We start from the raw sequence: 18,280 nt of genomic DNA, 5'->3' as shown, positions 1-18,280 counted from the left end.
GGGGGAAATGAGAGGCCTTTTTCGGAACAAGGAAGATCCTCAGCGAGACTTACGTCTCTTTCAGTCCATTAAAGTTGATGAGAGAGAGAGAGAGAGAGAGAGAGAGAGAGAGAGAGAGAGAGAGAGAGAGAGAGAGAGAGAGTGTGTACGGGCGCCAGTTGGTCAAGGGAACCCAGTCATGACCATCTGTCCATATGGTAACATACGGTAGGACGACATAGAAAACGTTTTCCCTTGTGACCTCATCCATACATAGGACGGGGCCCGAGTCATATAGCGCCAATGTACACATCATGCGCACATCTGCGGAAGGCAATGTGATAGAGGAATAATTACATTCCTTGCCATAACTTGTGAGATTTAATTACGCGCACGATTTACGAGAGAGCGGGAAGAATATGTTCCCCAAAGTGTTTCTCGTATTGATATTACGTTGCGGCCCTGTAGCGAGCGTAGCACCAAGCCCCGTAAGGAGCGTTAGAGCCCCCGTAGCGAGCGTTCCTGAGGGCCATGTAACGAGCGTTCCGCTGGGCCTGTAGCGAGCGTTCTGGGGCCCTGTAACGAGCGTTGAGGCCCTACCACTAAACCGTCTATGACAAACGTTGCCACAGGGGTCATGGGACAATGAAATCAACCGTTTTGCAGCGATGATACACAAGACATTCCCTTAACCACACGACCCCAGTGTTGCCAGAGTCATACATGACGTACTGATTACATCTCCAACTGATTACAGAGACACGTGTAATTACGAAGGCCTAACAGATAGGCCAAAACCTACCACGGACGTAATGGATTATAGCTAAAACTACCGCGTTCTTAAAATATGGAGGTAAGCTCATAAATCAGGGAGAATGAATGTGGTACCAGCTGCTGTAGAGCTGGGAAACGTAGGGGAGGCGATGAGAGAGAGAGAGAGAGAGAGAGAGAGAGAGAGAGAGAGAGAGAGAGAGAGAGAGAGAGAGAGAGAGAGAGAGAGAGAGAGAGAGGGGTGGTGGTGAAGGGGGGATAGGCAGGCGGAGTCCTAGCAGATGATATGAACACTGCCGTAGACCAAGTGGCAGAGAGCATTCAAAAAAACTGACGCAGATCTGGTAACGTATAAAACCGCCTCTGGCCAGTTTAAATGTCATAACACTTCAGAGATAGACAGATGGAGAGAGCATTACGGTATTGACATTTAAAACAGTATTGCTGACGGGAAACAAAATGATCCTAGATGGAATCAAGACGCAGGAAAAACGGAAAAAACGAAGACCATCATGAAGTAGAGGTGGAGTAAAACCTGTTGTAGGGAAGGTAGGGGGTGTGTGAGGGAGATGGAATCGTAGATACGGTGCGGGAGGTAGATGAAGGGTCGTAGGGTCGTCGTAAGAGTAGATCTTGATGGAGCGAAGGAAAGGGAATGGGATCTCAAGATTGCAGCCCACAGTGGAGGAGACCAAGATGTGCCAGACGGTAACGTGGGGACAGTTGAGGTATCCCGTGTGGAGAGAGAGGGGGGGGGGATGGACGAGGGGCATGTGTTGTGTATGTTGACACGCCTCAGCTGATAGTGGGCCTTAGCTGGCGATGATCTCTGCTGGCGATGACCTCAACTGGCAATGACCTCAACTGGCGATGACTTCAGCTCTGGGTGGATACCAAGCTACAGAATTCAGACTTTTGACAGCTTAAGTTGTGATGTCACAGAACCATCATAACAAGTGAAGTCAGAGAACCCCCATAACATATTGAAGTCAATGAGCTACCAGAACACATTGGTCATTGAACTATCACAACATGTGAAGTCAGTGAACCTCCATGTGAAGTCAATGAGCCTCTATGATATGTGAGGTCACTGAATCACCATATCATAGGTCAATGAACCTCCCTAACATGAGGTCAGATAAATAATCATAACACGAACATATAAACAATAACATACGTCCAAAACGTATGGTCTAGCGATACACTTTTCGTTGTCTAAAATCGATGAAAGATTTAATTACGAATTCCCATTAAAAGTGGGATTCAACTTCTACTCAGATGAGGGAATAACACAACCCCACAGGCGAAGACACCAAGCGACCTTCACTGACCTTCCTCGTCCTGGTATCCAGCAGTCAAGTCTCCTGCAGCAAGCCTCGTGTACCGCAGATATTCACGCCAACTCGAATTACTTTCCACTTACATAAATCATCCTCGCGAGATGTACTTATTTGCATGACTCAAGCAACCCAGATATATGCCCGACCAGAGAGAAACTGCTTGATAATGCAGGAATGTACTAATTCAAGTGTCCTATATTCTGCTTTCGTAGTTCATAATGTTAGTATCTTATTATATATATATATATATATATATATATATATATATATATATATATATATATATATATATATATATATATATATATAATTTTATGAATAATTACTAGAGAAAGGTATGCTTGATTACATATGTGCCTCATTAAAAGGTAATCCTTACGAAATACTTGTATGCAAAATGACTGGAGAGAGAGAGAGAGAGAGAGAGAGAGAGAGAGAGAGAGAGAGAGAGAGAGAGAGAGAGAGAGAGAGAGAGAGAAAGATGGCGCCCAAATTTGTGGAGGCGGTGGGCAGAGCCTGGCCCAGTGTACACATTATCCTCAAATGACGCAATGAAGTCATCAATGCACCGCCTTTCTTACTCCTGTCTGCTCTGCAGTGAACTGCATTTGTTTAATATTACGATTTCTTCACTGCTAGTGACAGGAATTCATGCTATTGTAGCTACAAGAGTGGTCATTTCACTGCCAAGCCACTGTTGATGTGGGTTACAATCGTATCACCGTTAGCACTGCTGGGTCTATGACATCACACTGCTGCTTCGCGAATGGGCCATACATATCACTGCTGTTCCAGTGAGGGGTTGCAGCTCCCCTGAGGAGTCACAGGCGTCACTGCTGGGCCACACATATCACTACTGGCCCAAGTGAAGTCCCGTGGACCACCACAGCAGACTCTAATGATGGGTTACGCACGTATCACTGCAGATCCAGTGATGAGTACACTGTCACGTCGTACACACCACTTTTGTTGCACTGACGAATCAATCTCATTTCAGCAGTGGGGCACACTTTCACTGCCTCGGCAAGCACGACCCTGCCACTACTGCTAAAGAAACAAAAAAACCCACTAGGAAGGAGGACTCGCTGGAACCAGTTCGCCTTCATTTCCAGGACTTGAATGTTGAGGTGCATATCCTGGAGGAGGTAATACCCACTTGGCTTCCACTTGAAGGACTCCAGCGTTGAGACCAGCCTGGAGGAAGTAATACCCACTTGACCTCTACTTCCAGTTCTCAGCCTCCACTTCCAGGCCTCGGGTGTTGAGGCCAGCCTGGAGGAGGTAATACCCACTTGGCCTCCTCTTCCAGCCTCCAATTCCAGGCCTTGGGTATTGAGGCCACCCTGGAGGGGGTAATACCCACTTGGCCTCCTCTTCCAGCTTCCAATTCCAGGTCTCGGGTGTTGAGGCCACCCTGGAGGGGGTAATACCCTTTGGCCTCCTCTTCCAGCCTCCAATTCCAGGCCTCGGGTGTTGAGGCCACCCTGAAGGGAGTAATACCCACTTGGCCTCCTCTCCCAGCCTCCACTTCCAGGCCTCGGGTGTTGAGGCCAGCCTGGAGGGGGTAATACCCACTTGGTTTCCTCTTCCAGCCTCCAATTCCAGGCCTCGGGTGTTGAGGCCAGCCTGGAGGGGGTAATACCCACTTGGCCTCCATTTTCAGGAATCGGGTGTTGAGACCAGCCTGGAGGAGTTAATACCCACTTGGCCTCCTCTTCAGCGTTGAGACCAGCCTGGAAGAGGCAATACCCACTTGGCCTCCTCTTCCAGCCTCCACTTCCAGGCCTCGGGTGTTGAGGCCAGCCTCTGGAAGAGGTAATTCCCCACTTGGCCTCTTCCAGTGGCCTGGAGTTGCAGGGAGTCGACCTGTGTGGTCCCACATGGCCGGGCTAGGGAGCAAGCCTCCCACCCAGGTACAGTGTCGCTCACATCTCACTCATTACCGCCAGTTTTCCTTTTTTCGTTCTGGAATTTCATTTCGCATTTTCTCTTTCACATTTTCTTTCATCGCTCATTTCACAGCCAGCGACCGTAAAGCCTCATTTCCACACGACATAACACACGAAATAAACTCTATATACTCCTTTCGCGTCTACGTCTCATTGTTCACATTATACATACATTATGCATATTACGAAACAAAATACTTATATATTTTTTCTTCCTATATTTTCACGATATATAAAACTGCGCAGCTGAAACCACGTTGCGATAATAATTCTCATTAAAAACACAGTAGAACACAGTAGAACAGACTGATTAATTATTTAAACAACTTTGACAACACTTTTGACATTTAATACTGGCATTTCAGACCTGGTAATGGAAATGAATACATTACGAATCCAACTCACCTTTTTGTGCAAGCTCAACGTATCCAACACCATTTCCATTTGCCCAATGACAAAGGTTACAAGCTTTTTCTCCTTCCGGAAACCCACTGTCTTGGTGAATATCTATCCCTTCCGCCGCCAGTCTCGCCACAAAGTCTTCCATGAACGGGGGAATGGGAGGAGGAGGTATATTTAGAATCATATCGGGCGGAGGCCCCAGCTCGTACAGCGTCTCACACTCCATCCTTCCACCACACGAGCTATTCAACGACTGATCCCACAAAAAGAACTCGGAGACCACTGAAGACATGATCCCTACGGCCGTGCGCTGATTGGCTCTGATGGAATCCCGACGCGCTCCCAATTCCTTCCACTAGTACATCCTTTCCGACTAGGAATTTCAGTCCTCGATGCCTTTTCTGACTCGTATTCTTTTCCGTATTACTTCACAGTAGTAAAACTTGATGTTGAAACATGGTATAGCCGTGACACTTAGTGTTTACGGTGTTGTTATTGTTCAAAATCTCGTGGGGTGATTTAACAGCGCGGAGCCCCCAGTAGGCTGCGGCAGTTGTCGGGGCGGCCGCCAGATGGGAGGGTATTCGCCAGGACGCTACGACCCGTGTTATGGTGATTTTGTTATCCTGGCTCTTGACACATTAACAGTCTCTCCAGCTCCTGGAATGGATGTAAACAAATTAGATTAGCGCTGAGTAAAGACAGAAAGTTTTCATGATTTAAAAATTAACACTATAATTTTTTCTCTATGTAAACGATTTTTTTTTGGGGGGGGGGGGGGGAATAACATGTTTACGTCATACGATTATGTATGACTTAAATGCTCAGTGACGGGATTTCTTATCCTATTTTATTCCTTGAAAATGATCTTATTTCACAGAAGGATCCTATTCCACATTACACCTGATTACCATATATATATATATATATTTTTTTTTTAAACTATTCGCCATTTCCCGCATTAGCGAGGTAGCGTTAAGAACAGAGGACTGGGCCTTTTTTGGAATATCCTCACCTGGCCCCCTCTGTTCCTTCTTTTGGAAAATTAAAAAAAAAAACGTGAGGGGAGGATTTCCAGCCACCCGCTCCCTCCCCTTTTAGTCGCCTTCTACGACACGCAGGGGATACGTGGGAAGTATTCTTAATCCCCTATCCCCAGGGATAATATATATATATATATATATATATATATATATATATATATATATATATATACATATATATATATTCTTTTTTTATATTTATTTATTTTGCTTTGTCGCTGTCTCCCGCGTTTGCGAGGTAGCGCAAGGAAACAGACGAAAGAAATGGCCCAGCCCACCCCCATACACATGTATATACACACACGTCCACACACGCAAATATACATACCTATACATCTCAATGTACACATATATATACACACACACAGACACATACATATATACCCATGCACACAATTCACACTGTCTGCCTTTATTCATTCCCATCGCCACCTCGCCACACATGGAATAGCATCCCCCTCCCCCCTCATGTGTGCGAGGTAGCGCTAGGAAAAGACAACAAAGGCCCCATTCATTCACACTCAGTCTCTAGCTGTCATGCAATAATGCCCGAAACCACAGCTCCCTTTCCACATCCAGGCCCCACACAACTTTCCATGCTTTACCCCAGACGCTTCACATGCCCTGATTCAATCCACTGACAGCACGTCAACCCCGGTATACCACATCGATACAATTCACTCTATATATATATATATATATATATATATATATATATATATATATATATATATATATATATATATATATATATTATATATATATATATATATATATATATATATATATATATATATATATATATATATATATATATATATATATATATATATATATATATATATATTACCCAAACATATTTTACAATCATGGAAGAAAACAGATTTTCTTGATTTCTTTGTATGTCTGCAAATGAATGCTAGGCAGATTGCGTATGGGTGAGGTAGAATGAAAATAAAAAATACCTGGGCTAAAGGAATGATGCTTGATAGCCTCTGAAAGGCTGACCCACTGTGTGTGTGTGTGTGTGTGTGTGTGTGTGTGTGTGTGTGTGTGTGTGTGTCAATAACGTCAAGACATTTTTCAATACCTTTGATGCACAGTTGTTATATCTTCCATTGTTGTTTTTCGTTGTTCTTCTCCTATTTTGCGTTATATATTAAGATACAGAACTGAGAACTCACCCTTCTCAACCCCGATTTCTGTGGAATCCTATATCCATAACATCCAGTCCGCTCTAACAAGTCAGACTGGTGGTTGTGACTTGATGTTACCGACCTTAATGACCCAGGCACCTGATGGGACGTAAGCCTCAATCACTAAACAAACAAACAACAAAGCATCCCTGGTCCGACTGTATTCCATGTGTGTTTCTGTCTCATTAAGAGCTAACTACTTTGTGCCATGAATAAGCGCGTGACACGAACCTGTGCAAGTCTCTCTAACGAGCGCGAATGTAGGCACATGTGTGTCGTCCCCCAACGCTTCGTGGATCCGTCATCCAACCCTACACAAACATGCAGTGTTGCGGTAGTTGTCGGTATTTGCTCCTTGGCCCCACCACACGCCACCTTCCTCCACACGCACAACACTAACTACCCAAGCCAACAGATGGAGGTTACCAGATACAGTGTGTACCCCCTTGATTCCACGCTCCTCTCCTGGTGTATGGGAAGCTCCTGGTATAAGGGAGGGTCCCTAGTATAAGGGAGGCCCCTGGTATAAGGGAGACCCCTGGTATAAGGGAGTACCTCCTGGTGTGATGTGCACACAAGGGCGGGATCTATAAGTGGGAGTCTTTGCCTACCTTTATATTCCCACGTCTCGATTCTGGTCAAAGATAAGAATTCTCTCTATAATCAGGGCGTTAAATGCAATATAAGAAAGGCGCGAGGAGATAGAAAAGGAAGAGACAAATGATAAGGAGAGTTTCAGCCATCAGATAAGGAGAGTTTCAGCCATCAGGTTTTCTGTCAGGTTTCAGGGCACTGTCTCCTCCCGCCGTGGTGGTTAGAACTCTACTATATGGCTCCTCTTCTTGCTCCACACAGAGCAACTAAGACCGTTTTCAGTGGAGTACATTCTGGTGACCCCGCTCTCGCTGGCGGTTGACCTAACACTCCGGCATTAAACAGGGCTAACCAACATTACAGCTGGCCGGGCCACGCCTGCAGACCCCTGGTGTGGCCCACCTTGCCTCACAATTAACCGGGCCACACCTACAGACATCCCCCCCCCCTCCCAGTGTGGTCCAGCGTCACAGCTGAGGCCTATGTAAACATTACCATACTTTATGGCCTTCATGAGCTCTATGAAGTACGTACCTGTTTGTCTATCTGCTCATGTATCTACTCGAGAAACTGTAATTTCACTATTTTTCTTTGTGTGTGTGTGTGTGTGTGTGTGTGTGTGTGTGTGTGTGTGTGTGTGTCTGAGTGAAAACATCCTCAAGTCGCTCGGAATATTGCTTAGCAGGTCAAGAGAGCTAGGCGTTGGTCCAAAGGTGTTGAAAAGGCCACATTTAGTGCATGTAATGATGACAAGAAAATCCCGTTGAACTCGTGTCTGTGACGAGTGTCGTCTGTGAAACACTGTTAAAGATAATCAGAAAGCAAATGGATGGTTGCTGGCAATGGAGACACTACCTAACTACGAGACAAGGATTCAAGGAGAGGAGGTCATGTCCTAGAGTTCTCTTGGACTTCTAATAGAAAGTGAACTCCGTCTTGGATGAAAGCGATGGATCGCTACACTGTGTGCTTTGGACAAACAGAAAGCCTTTGACAATGTGCCTTGATCGGCCTAAGAAACTAGATCTATAGGCAAGGAATAAGAGGGTAGACTCCTTCACTTTGATAGCAGGTCACCTTAGTGGAATCGAGCACAGGACACAGGTTCGAGGATCATTCGCGGAATGGGCTGGGGTCACCTTTGCTTTGGCGCCTCAGGGGTCGCTGGTTCTTCAGCCCAGTGCGTCAGCGACTTGTCTGATGTACCAGACTCTCATCTGAACATGTCTGCTGATGATAATAAGATCATAAGAGACGTAATGATCCTGATGGTTGCATGAGCTTACAGCAAAACCTAAACAAACTCCAAGGTCATTTTTGTAGACAGGTGATAATGCCTAATCCGAGTCAGTGCAAAGTTTTAAGGAGGAGACATATAGAAGGTTGTGTGATAAAGTTGTATCATAATAGAAGACGTTTAAGAGATGGGGACTCACGAGTGTAAAACACTCCCTCTCCGTACAGCGTAATTAGGTAATTACACCCCACACACAGAAGATGGGGCTCCCCTCGAGTGTAGAACTGCCTCCTGGTATTGTGCAAATAGGTACATATGGGTAAATACACTCGTTTCATCTTTCCACCAGTCACATCCATCAACTTCCTCCTCTCCTCATCACATCCACACACGTTCCTGCATTCACCTCAAAACCTGGAGGATCCTTCATCATCTTGTGAGTCCTGGGTTAAAAAAGAGCCTCGTAGACTAGAGACATTCACAGGGAACCTACGTCTCTGTCCTTACTACATGAAAAAGACACACTTGTCTTTGCTTCAGATCAGCTAAGGTAACGCTAAACAAAGAAGCAAAATTCCTTTATTTTTACATTAAATTTGATGTTTATACCGAGCCTTTGAGGAACGCCTACACGCTTCCCAACGTGCCTAGAAACTTTAGGTGTCGTCTTTGTTGATACAGACAGATAAAAGACATTTGTTTAAGCCAAAGAAAAAGTTTCTTTCTCTTGCACACACGTCCTCCCACACCCACTACCCATAAAGAGGGACGCTTACGTTGATGGTCAAGAATTCAAAGCTGCTGATCTGATTCACACTAGCCTAACCTACTATGACCTCTCTTAACCTCCCGAGGCTTTCAGGACCACTGACCTCGTGTGAGACGTCGTCGCAACAGTGACGACAGCGGGCGTCGTCGAGACGACCAACCACTAAGCACAATCGTCAGCCACGACATCAATTCTTTTCCTACCAGCGCAGCGTGAAGTCACGCCACTTGTGATACCACATTTCCGGCGCAGCGAGAAGTCACGCCACTTGTGATACCACATTTCCGGCGCAGCGAGAAGTCACGCCACTTAGGATTTTTCAAGCCTTGCCCCCACACCCGCTCATCAACAGTGAAGTCCATAGACTCTTGTGCAGTGGAGGTATGTGATCCACAGAGGGGATGACAGGTTACCTGACGGACGATAATGGAGGACACACTGAAGTATGTCATGAACTCTCCCAGGTCGATGAAACCGATGATCCCGGCGATTAGCAGCTGTCGCTCGCAGCCCCGGGGCTGCCGGGGGCCAGGCCCAGACGAGGACACGGGGGGGAGGAGAAGAAAGAACATGGGAGATGGGGAGAGGGGGGAAAGGAGGACAACGGGGCGAAGAGGACGCTATAGTAGGGTGAGAAAAATGACTCGTCGTGGTGGAAAAAGGGGGACACCAGTGGGGCGAAGAGGAGGAAACAGAGGGGCGAGGAGGAGGAGGAGGAGGAGGAGGAGGAGGAGGAGGAGGACACAGCGGGGAGGCCAATCAGGACCCTCCCTCCACCTACTGGCCGCTGGACGGCCTGCCGTCGACCCTGCTCCGCCCACCGACGTCAACATGTCCTTGACGTCTCCCTCGGCTGGTCCATCTTCATCATTGCATTTCCATCGTGAACGGGGCTGGGTCTCCCACCGACCGCCTCTGCTAACGACCACAGCAGCAGTAGCAGCAACAGCAGCAGGTACGCACAACAGAAAGTACAAGTACGACAAGAGGGGGTGCACAGAGCAGCAGGTGTACACAGCAGAAGGCACAAACAGAAGAAGAGACAGAGAAACAGAAAGGACAAAGCAGAAGATGGCCACGGCAGAAGGCTTGAGCCTCACACCTGCACCCCGTTATGCTAAGGCACTTGATGTTATACTTACTCCAATAGTTTGCTAATTTCGGTTACGACCATCAATCCAATCTGAGGCGGAACTCTCATATTCAGACGATGATTAAAGAAAAAAAAATCTCTGGCAGTCCATGAAACTGACGATGTGGAAATCACAATGACATTCTTCCAACGTCTAATGACACCCTCATCTCGCATAGCTTTTTTTTCTTCCTCTGCCATCATGATTTGCAGCTGCATTCATCCATGGTTGTATTCAGCTACATTAGGAATCTTTAGTGGAAAATTCTCTGCCCTGAACTATGACATTATTTATCTGGAGAATAAATTCCTGTTTTCAGTGGTTCTATGTTCAAGGCATCACTAAACTGTTGGTTTGATAACTTTGTACAAATCCTCTGGATGACCTTGTATGATAAGCAGCCATGACCTACTTTCCACAGGTCACCAGGGGAGGTGATGGCAGGGGTTCGGGGAGCCTCCACGGGGGACTGCTACAGGCGTGGCCTTGAGAACAAAGTGTGACCAGGAGGGAGCAGCGGCAATGTCTGCTGGAGGATATAAGACGTGAGGTCCTCCGTCTGTCGCTTTGGCCAGCAACTCTTCCGTCGTCGGTTCCCGGGACGCCGCTATACAACTGACCCCTGGGCTCCGACGGCGATCGATGGCTCCTCCCGCCGCTGCGGGGACAGGGCGGCGACGGCGTCGCGCTCCGGCAGCTGATTTTATCGGCTTATCAACGCGGCTTTAATTGGCGCTTCCGTCTCCATGTTGTCCGGTTAATGAGGGGGCTCTCGAGCTCCACCACTTTCCTCACAACCGACTCTTCTTTTTTTGGTGTCATATAATTATCGAGGCTTTTATTGTTCTTAAGATTATAATGCTCTCCATTTTAGGGGAATTTGAACTTCCTTCTTGCTAGGTTCGTACCCTTATATCAACTGGTCTCCGCCAGACTCTATAAAATAGCAAAATGACTTTACTAACTATCTATCAACCTGACACTTTGCCACCAGTCAACTACGGCTGTGTATCTCTGACGGAAATCTACTATTCTATCCTGATATTCATGAAAATACTCTACTCCTCCGTCTGGATATTTGGAGAGTATTCGACACTCGCTCAACTCTCATCCTTCTCTGACACACGGCTCGGTCACACGGCTCCTCCTCTCCCACGTACCCTGTGTGTTTCTCTTAAGTGCTTCACGTAACCTTCCATAATCCTCTGTTGAATCTCTTTTTCGCTTCATCCGTCCAGGAACCCACTCCTCCACCAGAGGACAACCATCCGTCACTCCTGGAAAGCCCTCTTCATCAGGGCTTTCCAGGAGACTCTCATCTGAGACGTTTTCCACTCGCCAAGTAAACGACTGGATCCTTCGCCTCCCATGTCTTGTATCCTTCGTTTTCTTCAGCTTAAAAATCTCTCTCCTGGGTCTCCAGATCTTGCGTTCGCTGCTTACCGACAATCAGATGAGGATTATAGAAATCAGCGGCGTTAATATCATGCTCAACGGGTTCTGGGCAAGGGATGAGTTGAGTAGCTTCGAGTCGTCCAGCGGGTAGGAACAGTCAGGAGGATCTGATTTCCAGGACCCTCTATTTATCACACGCGAAGGCTCGCTTCTGTACTGGGCCACCACATGCCGTACTGGGTGTACTGGGCCACCACATGAAGTACTGGGTGTACTGGGTCACTACATGAAGTATTGGGTATGCTGTGTCACCACATGTGCTACTGGGTCACCACATGAGGTACTGGGTGTACTGGGTCCCCACATAGATGTAGTCGCTGTACTGGGTCACCACATGAGGTACTGGGTGAACTGGGTCACCACATGAGGTACTGGGTGTACTAGGTCACCACATGACGTACTGGGTGTACTGGGTCACCACATGACGTACTGGGTGTACTGGGTCACCACATGAGGTACTGGGTGTACTGGGTCACCACATAGGGTACTGGGTGTACTGGGTCACCACATGACGTACTGGGTGTACTGGGTCACCACATGAGGTACTGGGTGTACTAGGTCACCACATGACGTACTGGGTGTACTGGGTCACCACATGACGTACTGGGTGTACTGGGTCACCACATGAGGTACTGGGTGTACCGGATCACCACATGAGGTACTGGGTGTACTGGGTCACCACATAGGGTACTGGGTGTACTGGGTTACCACATGATGTACTGGGTGTACTGGGTCATCACATGAGGTTCTAGGTATAGTGGGTCACCACATTAAGTACTGGGTGTACTGGGTCACCACATGGGGTAGCGGGTGTACTGGGTCACCATATGAGGTACTGGTTGCACTGGGTCACCACATAGGGGTAGTCGGTGTATTGGGTAACCAAATGAAGTACTGGGTGTACTGAGTCACCACACGTGGTAGTGAGTGTACGGGGTCACCACATGAGGTACTGGGTGTACTGGATCACCACATGAGGTACTGGGTGCACTAGGTCATCACATGTGATACTGGGTCACCACATGAGTACTGAGTGTACTGGGTCACTATATAGGGGTAGTCGGTGTACTGGGTCACCACATGAGGTACTGAGTGTACTGGGTCACCACATGAGGTACTGAGTGTACTGGGTCACCAAATGGGGTAGTGGGTGTACTGGGTCACCACATGAGGTACTGAGTGTATTGGGTCGCCACATGAGGTACTGAGTGTACTGGGTCACCACCTGAGGTACTGAGTGTACAGGGTCACCACATGATGTACTGGGTGTACTGGGTCACCATATGAGGTACTGGGTGTATTGGGTCACCACATAGGGGTAGTCGGTGTATTGGGTCACCACATGAGGTACTGGGTGTACTGGGTCACCACATGAGTTACTGGGTGCACTGGGTCACCACATGGGGTAGTGGGTGTACTGGGTCACCACATGAGGTACTGGGTGTACTAGGTCACCACATGACGTACTGGGTGTACTGGGTCACCACATGAAGTACTGGGTGTACTGGGTCACCATATGAGGTACTGGGTGTATTGGGTCACCACATAGGGGTAGTCGGTGTATTGGGTCACCACATGAGGTACTGGGTGTACTGGGTCACCACATGAGTTACTGGGTGCACTGGGTCACCACATGGGGTAGTGGGTGTACTGGGTCACCACATGAGGTACTGGGTGTACTAGGTCACCACATGACGTACTGGGTGTACTGGGTCACCACATGACGTACTGGATGTACTGGGTCACCACATGAGGTACTGGGTGTACTGGGTCACCACATGAGGTACTGGGTGTACTGGGTCACCACATGAGTTACTGGGTGCACTGGGTCACCACATGGGGTAGTGGGTGTACTGGGTCACCACATGAGGTACTGGGTGTACTAGGTCACCACATGACGTACTGGGTGTACTGGGTCACCACATGACGTACTGGATATACTGGGTCACCACATGAGGTTCTGGGTATACTGGGTCACCACATTAAGTCACCACATGAGATACTGGGTGTACTGGGTCACCACATGAGGTACTAGGTGTACTGGGTCACCACATGAGGTACTGGGTGCACTGGGTCACCACATGGGGTAGTGGGTGTACTGGGTCACCACATAGGGTAGTGTGTGTACTGGATCACCACATGAGTTACTGGGTGTGCTTGCTCACCACATAGGGGTAGTTGGTGTACTGGGTCACTACATGAGGTACTGGGTGTACTGGGTCACCACATAAAGTACTGGGTGTACTGGGTCACCACATGAGGTACTGGGTGTACTGGATCACCATATGGGGTAGTGGGTGTACTGGGTCACCACATGGGGTAATGGGTGTACTGGGTCACCACATGAGGTAGTGGGTGTACTAGGTCACCACATGAGGTACTGGGTGTGCTGGGTCACCACATGGGATACTGGGTGTACTGGGTCACCACATGAGGTACTGGGTGTACTGGGTCACCACATGAGGTACTGGGTGTACTGGGTCACCACATGGGGTACTGGGTGTGCTGGGTCACCACATGGGATACTGGGTGTACTGGGTCACCACATGAGGTACTGGGTGTACTGGGTCACCACATGAGGTACTGGGTGTACTGGGTCACCACTGGAGACATGGCCACTGAGGACTGGCACTCCCGGTATGAGGAAAGGGCAGACCTGTTTGTTTCCTCCCCAGGTTTCACACCCCACGTGGGTCGTCTCCCACACCCCAGCAGCCTCCCATGCACACTCGACCGATGAATAGCCAAGCGTCAGATACCGTGTAAACAAGGCCACAGTCCCTCTTAAACCTCCCTTCCCTCCCGTCCTCCGCCTCCCTCCCGTCCTCCGCCTCCCGCTAGCATCAGCACGTCTCCCCGTCCACCCACCAATCACTCCCCCCTGCGGATCACAGGGCCGCTGGGGGTGTCTGTTTAACCTTCACGGATCATAGTGGATACCCTGGTGGCGTCCCCTCTCGTGGGCTCATGTGACAAGGGGCTTACGAGTCCTATTGGCACGTGGGAGAGTGAGGCGGGAGAGTGAGGAGGGAGAGGTGGAGAATCTGACTCGTAGGTGGGGAGCTATGAAGGTTCTGGTGAGGGGTTGTGGTAGTTCTACCAGCAGCAGTACATATGGGTTCTGTGAGGGTGCAATATGTGAGAGGTTCTGGGAGCCTCATAGCATTATGTGAGAGGTTCTGGGAGCCTCATAGCATTATGTGAGAGGTTCTGAGAGCCTCATAGCATCATGTGAGAGGTTCTGGGAGCCTCATAGCATTATGTGAGAGGTTTTAGATCATCAAAACCTCTCACGTATAGGTGGGACTTTCATAACCCCGTCAGTGTCTGCAGGACTTCGAAACACCCCAACTTAAGGACTGAATCCTTCATATACCATCGCAGCCTCCCTCACCTAACAGCAGAGGCAATGTATTACGTATTTTTCCAAAGAAATATTGACTATGGAAGTGAAGTTCGATTTGTCTGAGTGAGAAGGTCGTGGGAGTAGCAGACACGCGGTCTTGTTTGACAGAGAGGCAAGGCCTGAGGCATTTGTTGGTGCACCACAAACACCAACACCCGACCCCCACACGCCAGGAGGGACGCAACACAGACTGACGCCTCTAACTCTACAAATCACCTGACCAAACTGTACAGCGAGGTAGCATTGTGAACCAGCTGGTCAAAAACGTGGTTGTGATAACACCCTCAGAAACTGCTCTCCGGCCGAGAGAGGGTCGGGTGCGACGGGCTGCGACGCGGGTGCGACGGGCTGCGACATATGAGGGACATCCGTCGAAGGGAGGGTTCTCATCGCCATTCAAGCCGGATGTCTTTGGTAATCTACAAGTTTGTGAGAGAGATTTGTACATAACGGGGGACATGGAGAGCAAGCCGGGTGCGAGGGATTATCCAAGCGTTCGCATCCTGCGGCCTCCGGGGCAATTCACCGATAAATGAAAGAAATCATTATGCGGAAAATTAACCATTACGATAAGCAAAATAATCCCCCTTCCAGCGCTGGTCAGGCGTCTCCCTCTACCACTCCTACTGACGAGCGTCCTTTCAACCCTGTATACCTTCGGTAATGTTGACATGAGGAGCCTATCGGTGCGCCTGCCTTCGGGGATGGCACTTGCGACCGCTGCTGGTGGTGTTAGTCCGCTAGGTAAATACCACCGTCTGTCTCCCACCCTTAGACCAACCCTAGACTACCCTCGCCTCCCCCCCGCCTTCTACCCGGGTACCATCGGCTCTTGCCTCCCGTTAGACCGTTGGTACTCGAGTGTTTGGAAGGCATCCCAGCCTCTGTCACCGGCAGGGATCACCCTAGTGTGGAGAGGTTCGAGAGTTACCCCCGGGTTGGGATGTGGTCTGGGCTCCTACACTCGTCCTGGTTACCTCGTATAAATATCGGGTAAAGTAGAAGTTTCCGGTTCGAGTTTGTTCCCAGTGTTAGCACAGGTTAGGCTCTTGTGTCGATCTTTCAGGGCAAAAAAAAAAAAAAAAAAACTTTTAAGCAAATAACTCTCATTTGTGGGATCATACGTGATGTTTGGATAGCTTTTTCTCAGTTCAGTGAGGCCGTAATGTACGCCTACTACTGCTACTTCTAATATCACTACTACCATTACTACAACAACGACCACCACTACTAATAATGATGGAGCCACATCCTTCCATTCCTAAGAATATTTTAGGCAAACATTTGAAGATTCCATATTCAATATGGAGCCATGTTATATACGTTTACTCGATTATAATAAAAGATATAAATCTTATCCTACATTTACAAAATATTAGGAAGGTACTGGGTTAAGAAACGTGATAATGCAGTACGATAAATCCGGTAAATTCTGCCTGTCTCTCTTAAGGAAATTTCTGTATAAATATGCGTAATTACTAGGGTTAATGTATCCAGAAATAGTGACATCTGACTTCTTAATTACTCGAGGGAAGACTGGTGACATACATGCCTCATTCATTTCCCAGAATTTCTCATTTATTTTTTCTTTAGAGTTGAGGAATAATGTATCATTAACCTGATACCTTTATTGAACACATGCCTCCTCCCAAAAAAAGAGAAAAAAAATGTTTTCCACAAAAAAGTTTTTCAAACATCAAACATTCGCTGGAATTTTTGAGAAGGCAATCGACCTCACGTCTGTGTGTTTCGTGGTGACTTTAAACTGATCAATAAACTTCCCTCTCAACAAATATTGATAGATTCCACGGCATTGTTGATCGCCTACAATTAAAGGAGAAAAATCGCCATTCCTCTACAAACATCACGGGATTACCTGGACTTTAGAGAATGTGATGAATCCCTCATCTCCATGGGGCAGTACAAAACACAAGAGGCATGGCAGGTCCTGCTAAATTAATCCTCCTCCCTCCTCCTCCGTCTGTAAAGTTCGGTCCTCACACCCCATAGGCTGCCCCGGGGAATCTATTGTTCCTCTGGTGACCTACCCTCCCGTGGGGCCAGGTCAACCCTAGCCCGACCTTTTGTGACCTCACCCGCGGCCAAAAGGCTCAGCAATGCAGGGGGACAATACGAAGAGGCGCGGGAGACAGAGGGACTGTGAGGAGCTTTCAAGGACCTTTTCTGTGTGTGTTGCGAGTGTTTCACGTCAGTGTTACAGATATTGCCTGTAGGTGTTGCACCAAGGGTTTCAGTTGCAGGTAGGCGTTGTGTGTACAGGTGACTCCGGGTGTGGATGTGGTAGGAAAGTAAGTTAGATATGTTGTACTTGGTTGTGTGTTGTGGAACACTACGAGGTTGGTGTTTCGTGCCATCGTCGATACTGCAAGGCAGGTGTTTCGTACCATCGTTGGTACTACAGGGCAGATGTCTCGTGCCAATGACGTAGGACAAGACATATTTTTCGTACCATCGAAAAGGACAAGAAAAATGTTTCGTACTATCGTCGTAAGACAAGAAAAATGTTTCGTACCATCGTCGTACAACAACACAGATGTTTCGTATCATCGTCGTACAACAACACAGATGTTTCGTACCATCGTCGTACAACAACACAGATGTTTCGTACCATCGTCGTACAAGAACACAGATGTTTCGTACCATCGTCGGTACTGTCGAGATACGCAGTCGTATAATGATTACCGGTAATGACGTTGTATATGACAAACATAGGTATTCTAATGATCTCTTTGATATCTATTCCCTTAAGGAAGGTTGCAAATTCTCATGGGTGCTGGCCATCCCTACTCATATATATATATATATATATATATATATATATATATATATATATATATATATATATATATATATATATATATATATATATTGATAGATTGATAGATTGATAGATTGATAGATTGATTGACAGATAGATAGAAAGACAGACAGATAGATGTTTAGACAGATAGGCAGATAGACAGAGGGAGAGATCGATAGATAGAG

The 18,280-nt window shown here is 47.6% G+C and overlaps 1 protein-coding gene across 4 annotated transcripts in view; it reads right to left on the bottom strand.

Moving 5' to 3' along the window:
* LOC139765117 (uncharacterized) overlaps positions 1–18,280 on the bottom strand; it is a 246,508-nt gene that overhangs the window by 17,805 nt on the left and 210,423 nt on the right. For all 4 annotated transcript variants that reach the window (XM_071692304.1, XM_071692303.1, XM_071692306.1 and 1 more), the window contains one exon: positions 4,445–5,101. In XM_071692304.1, coding sequence (XP_071548405.1) covers positions 4,445–4,733 — 289 coding nt within the window. In that variant the 5' untranslated portion in view covers positions 4,734–5,101. The remainder of the gene's footprint in view (positions 1–4,444; positions 5,102–18,280) is intronic.

This window comes from Panulirus ornatus, chromosome 52 (genome assembly GCF_036320965.1).
Source record: "Panulirus ornatus isolate Po-2019 chromosome 52, ASM3632096v1, whole genome shotgun sequence".
NCBI classification, from domain to species: domain Eukaryota; kingdom Metazoa; phylum Arthropoda; class Malacostraca; order Decapoda; family Palinuridae; genus Panulirus; species Panulirus ornatus.
Note: the sequence above shows the minus strand (reverse complement) of the source record. Positions and strands in the feature narration are given on the sequence as shown.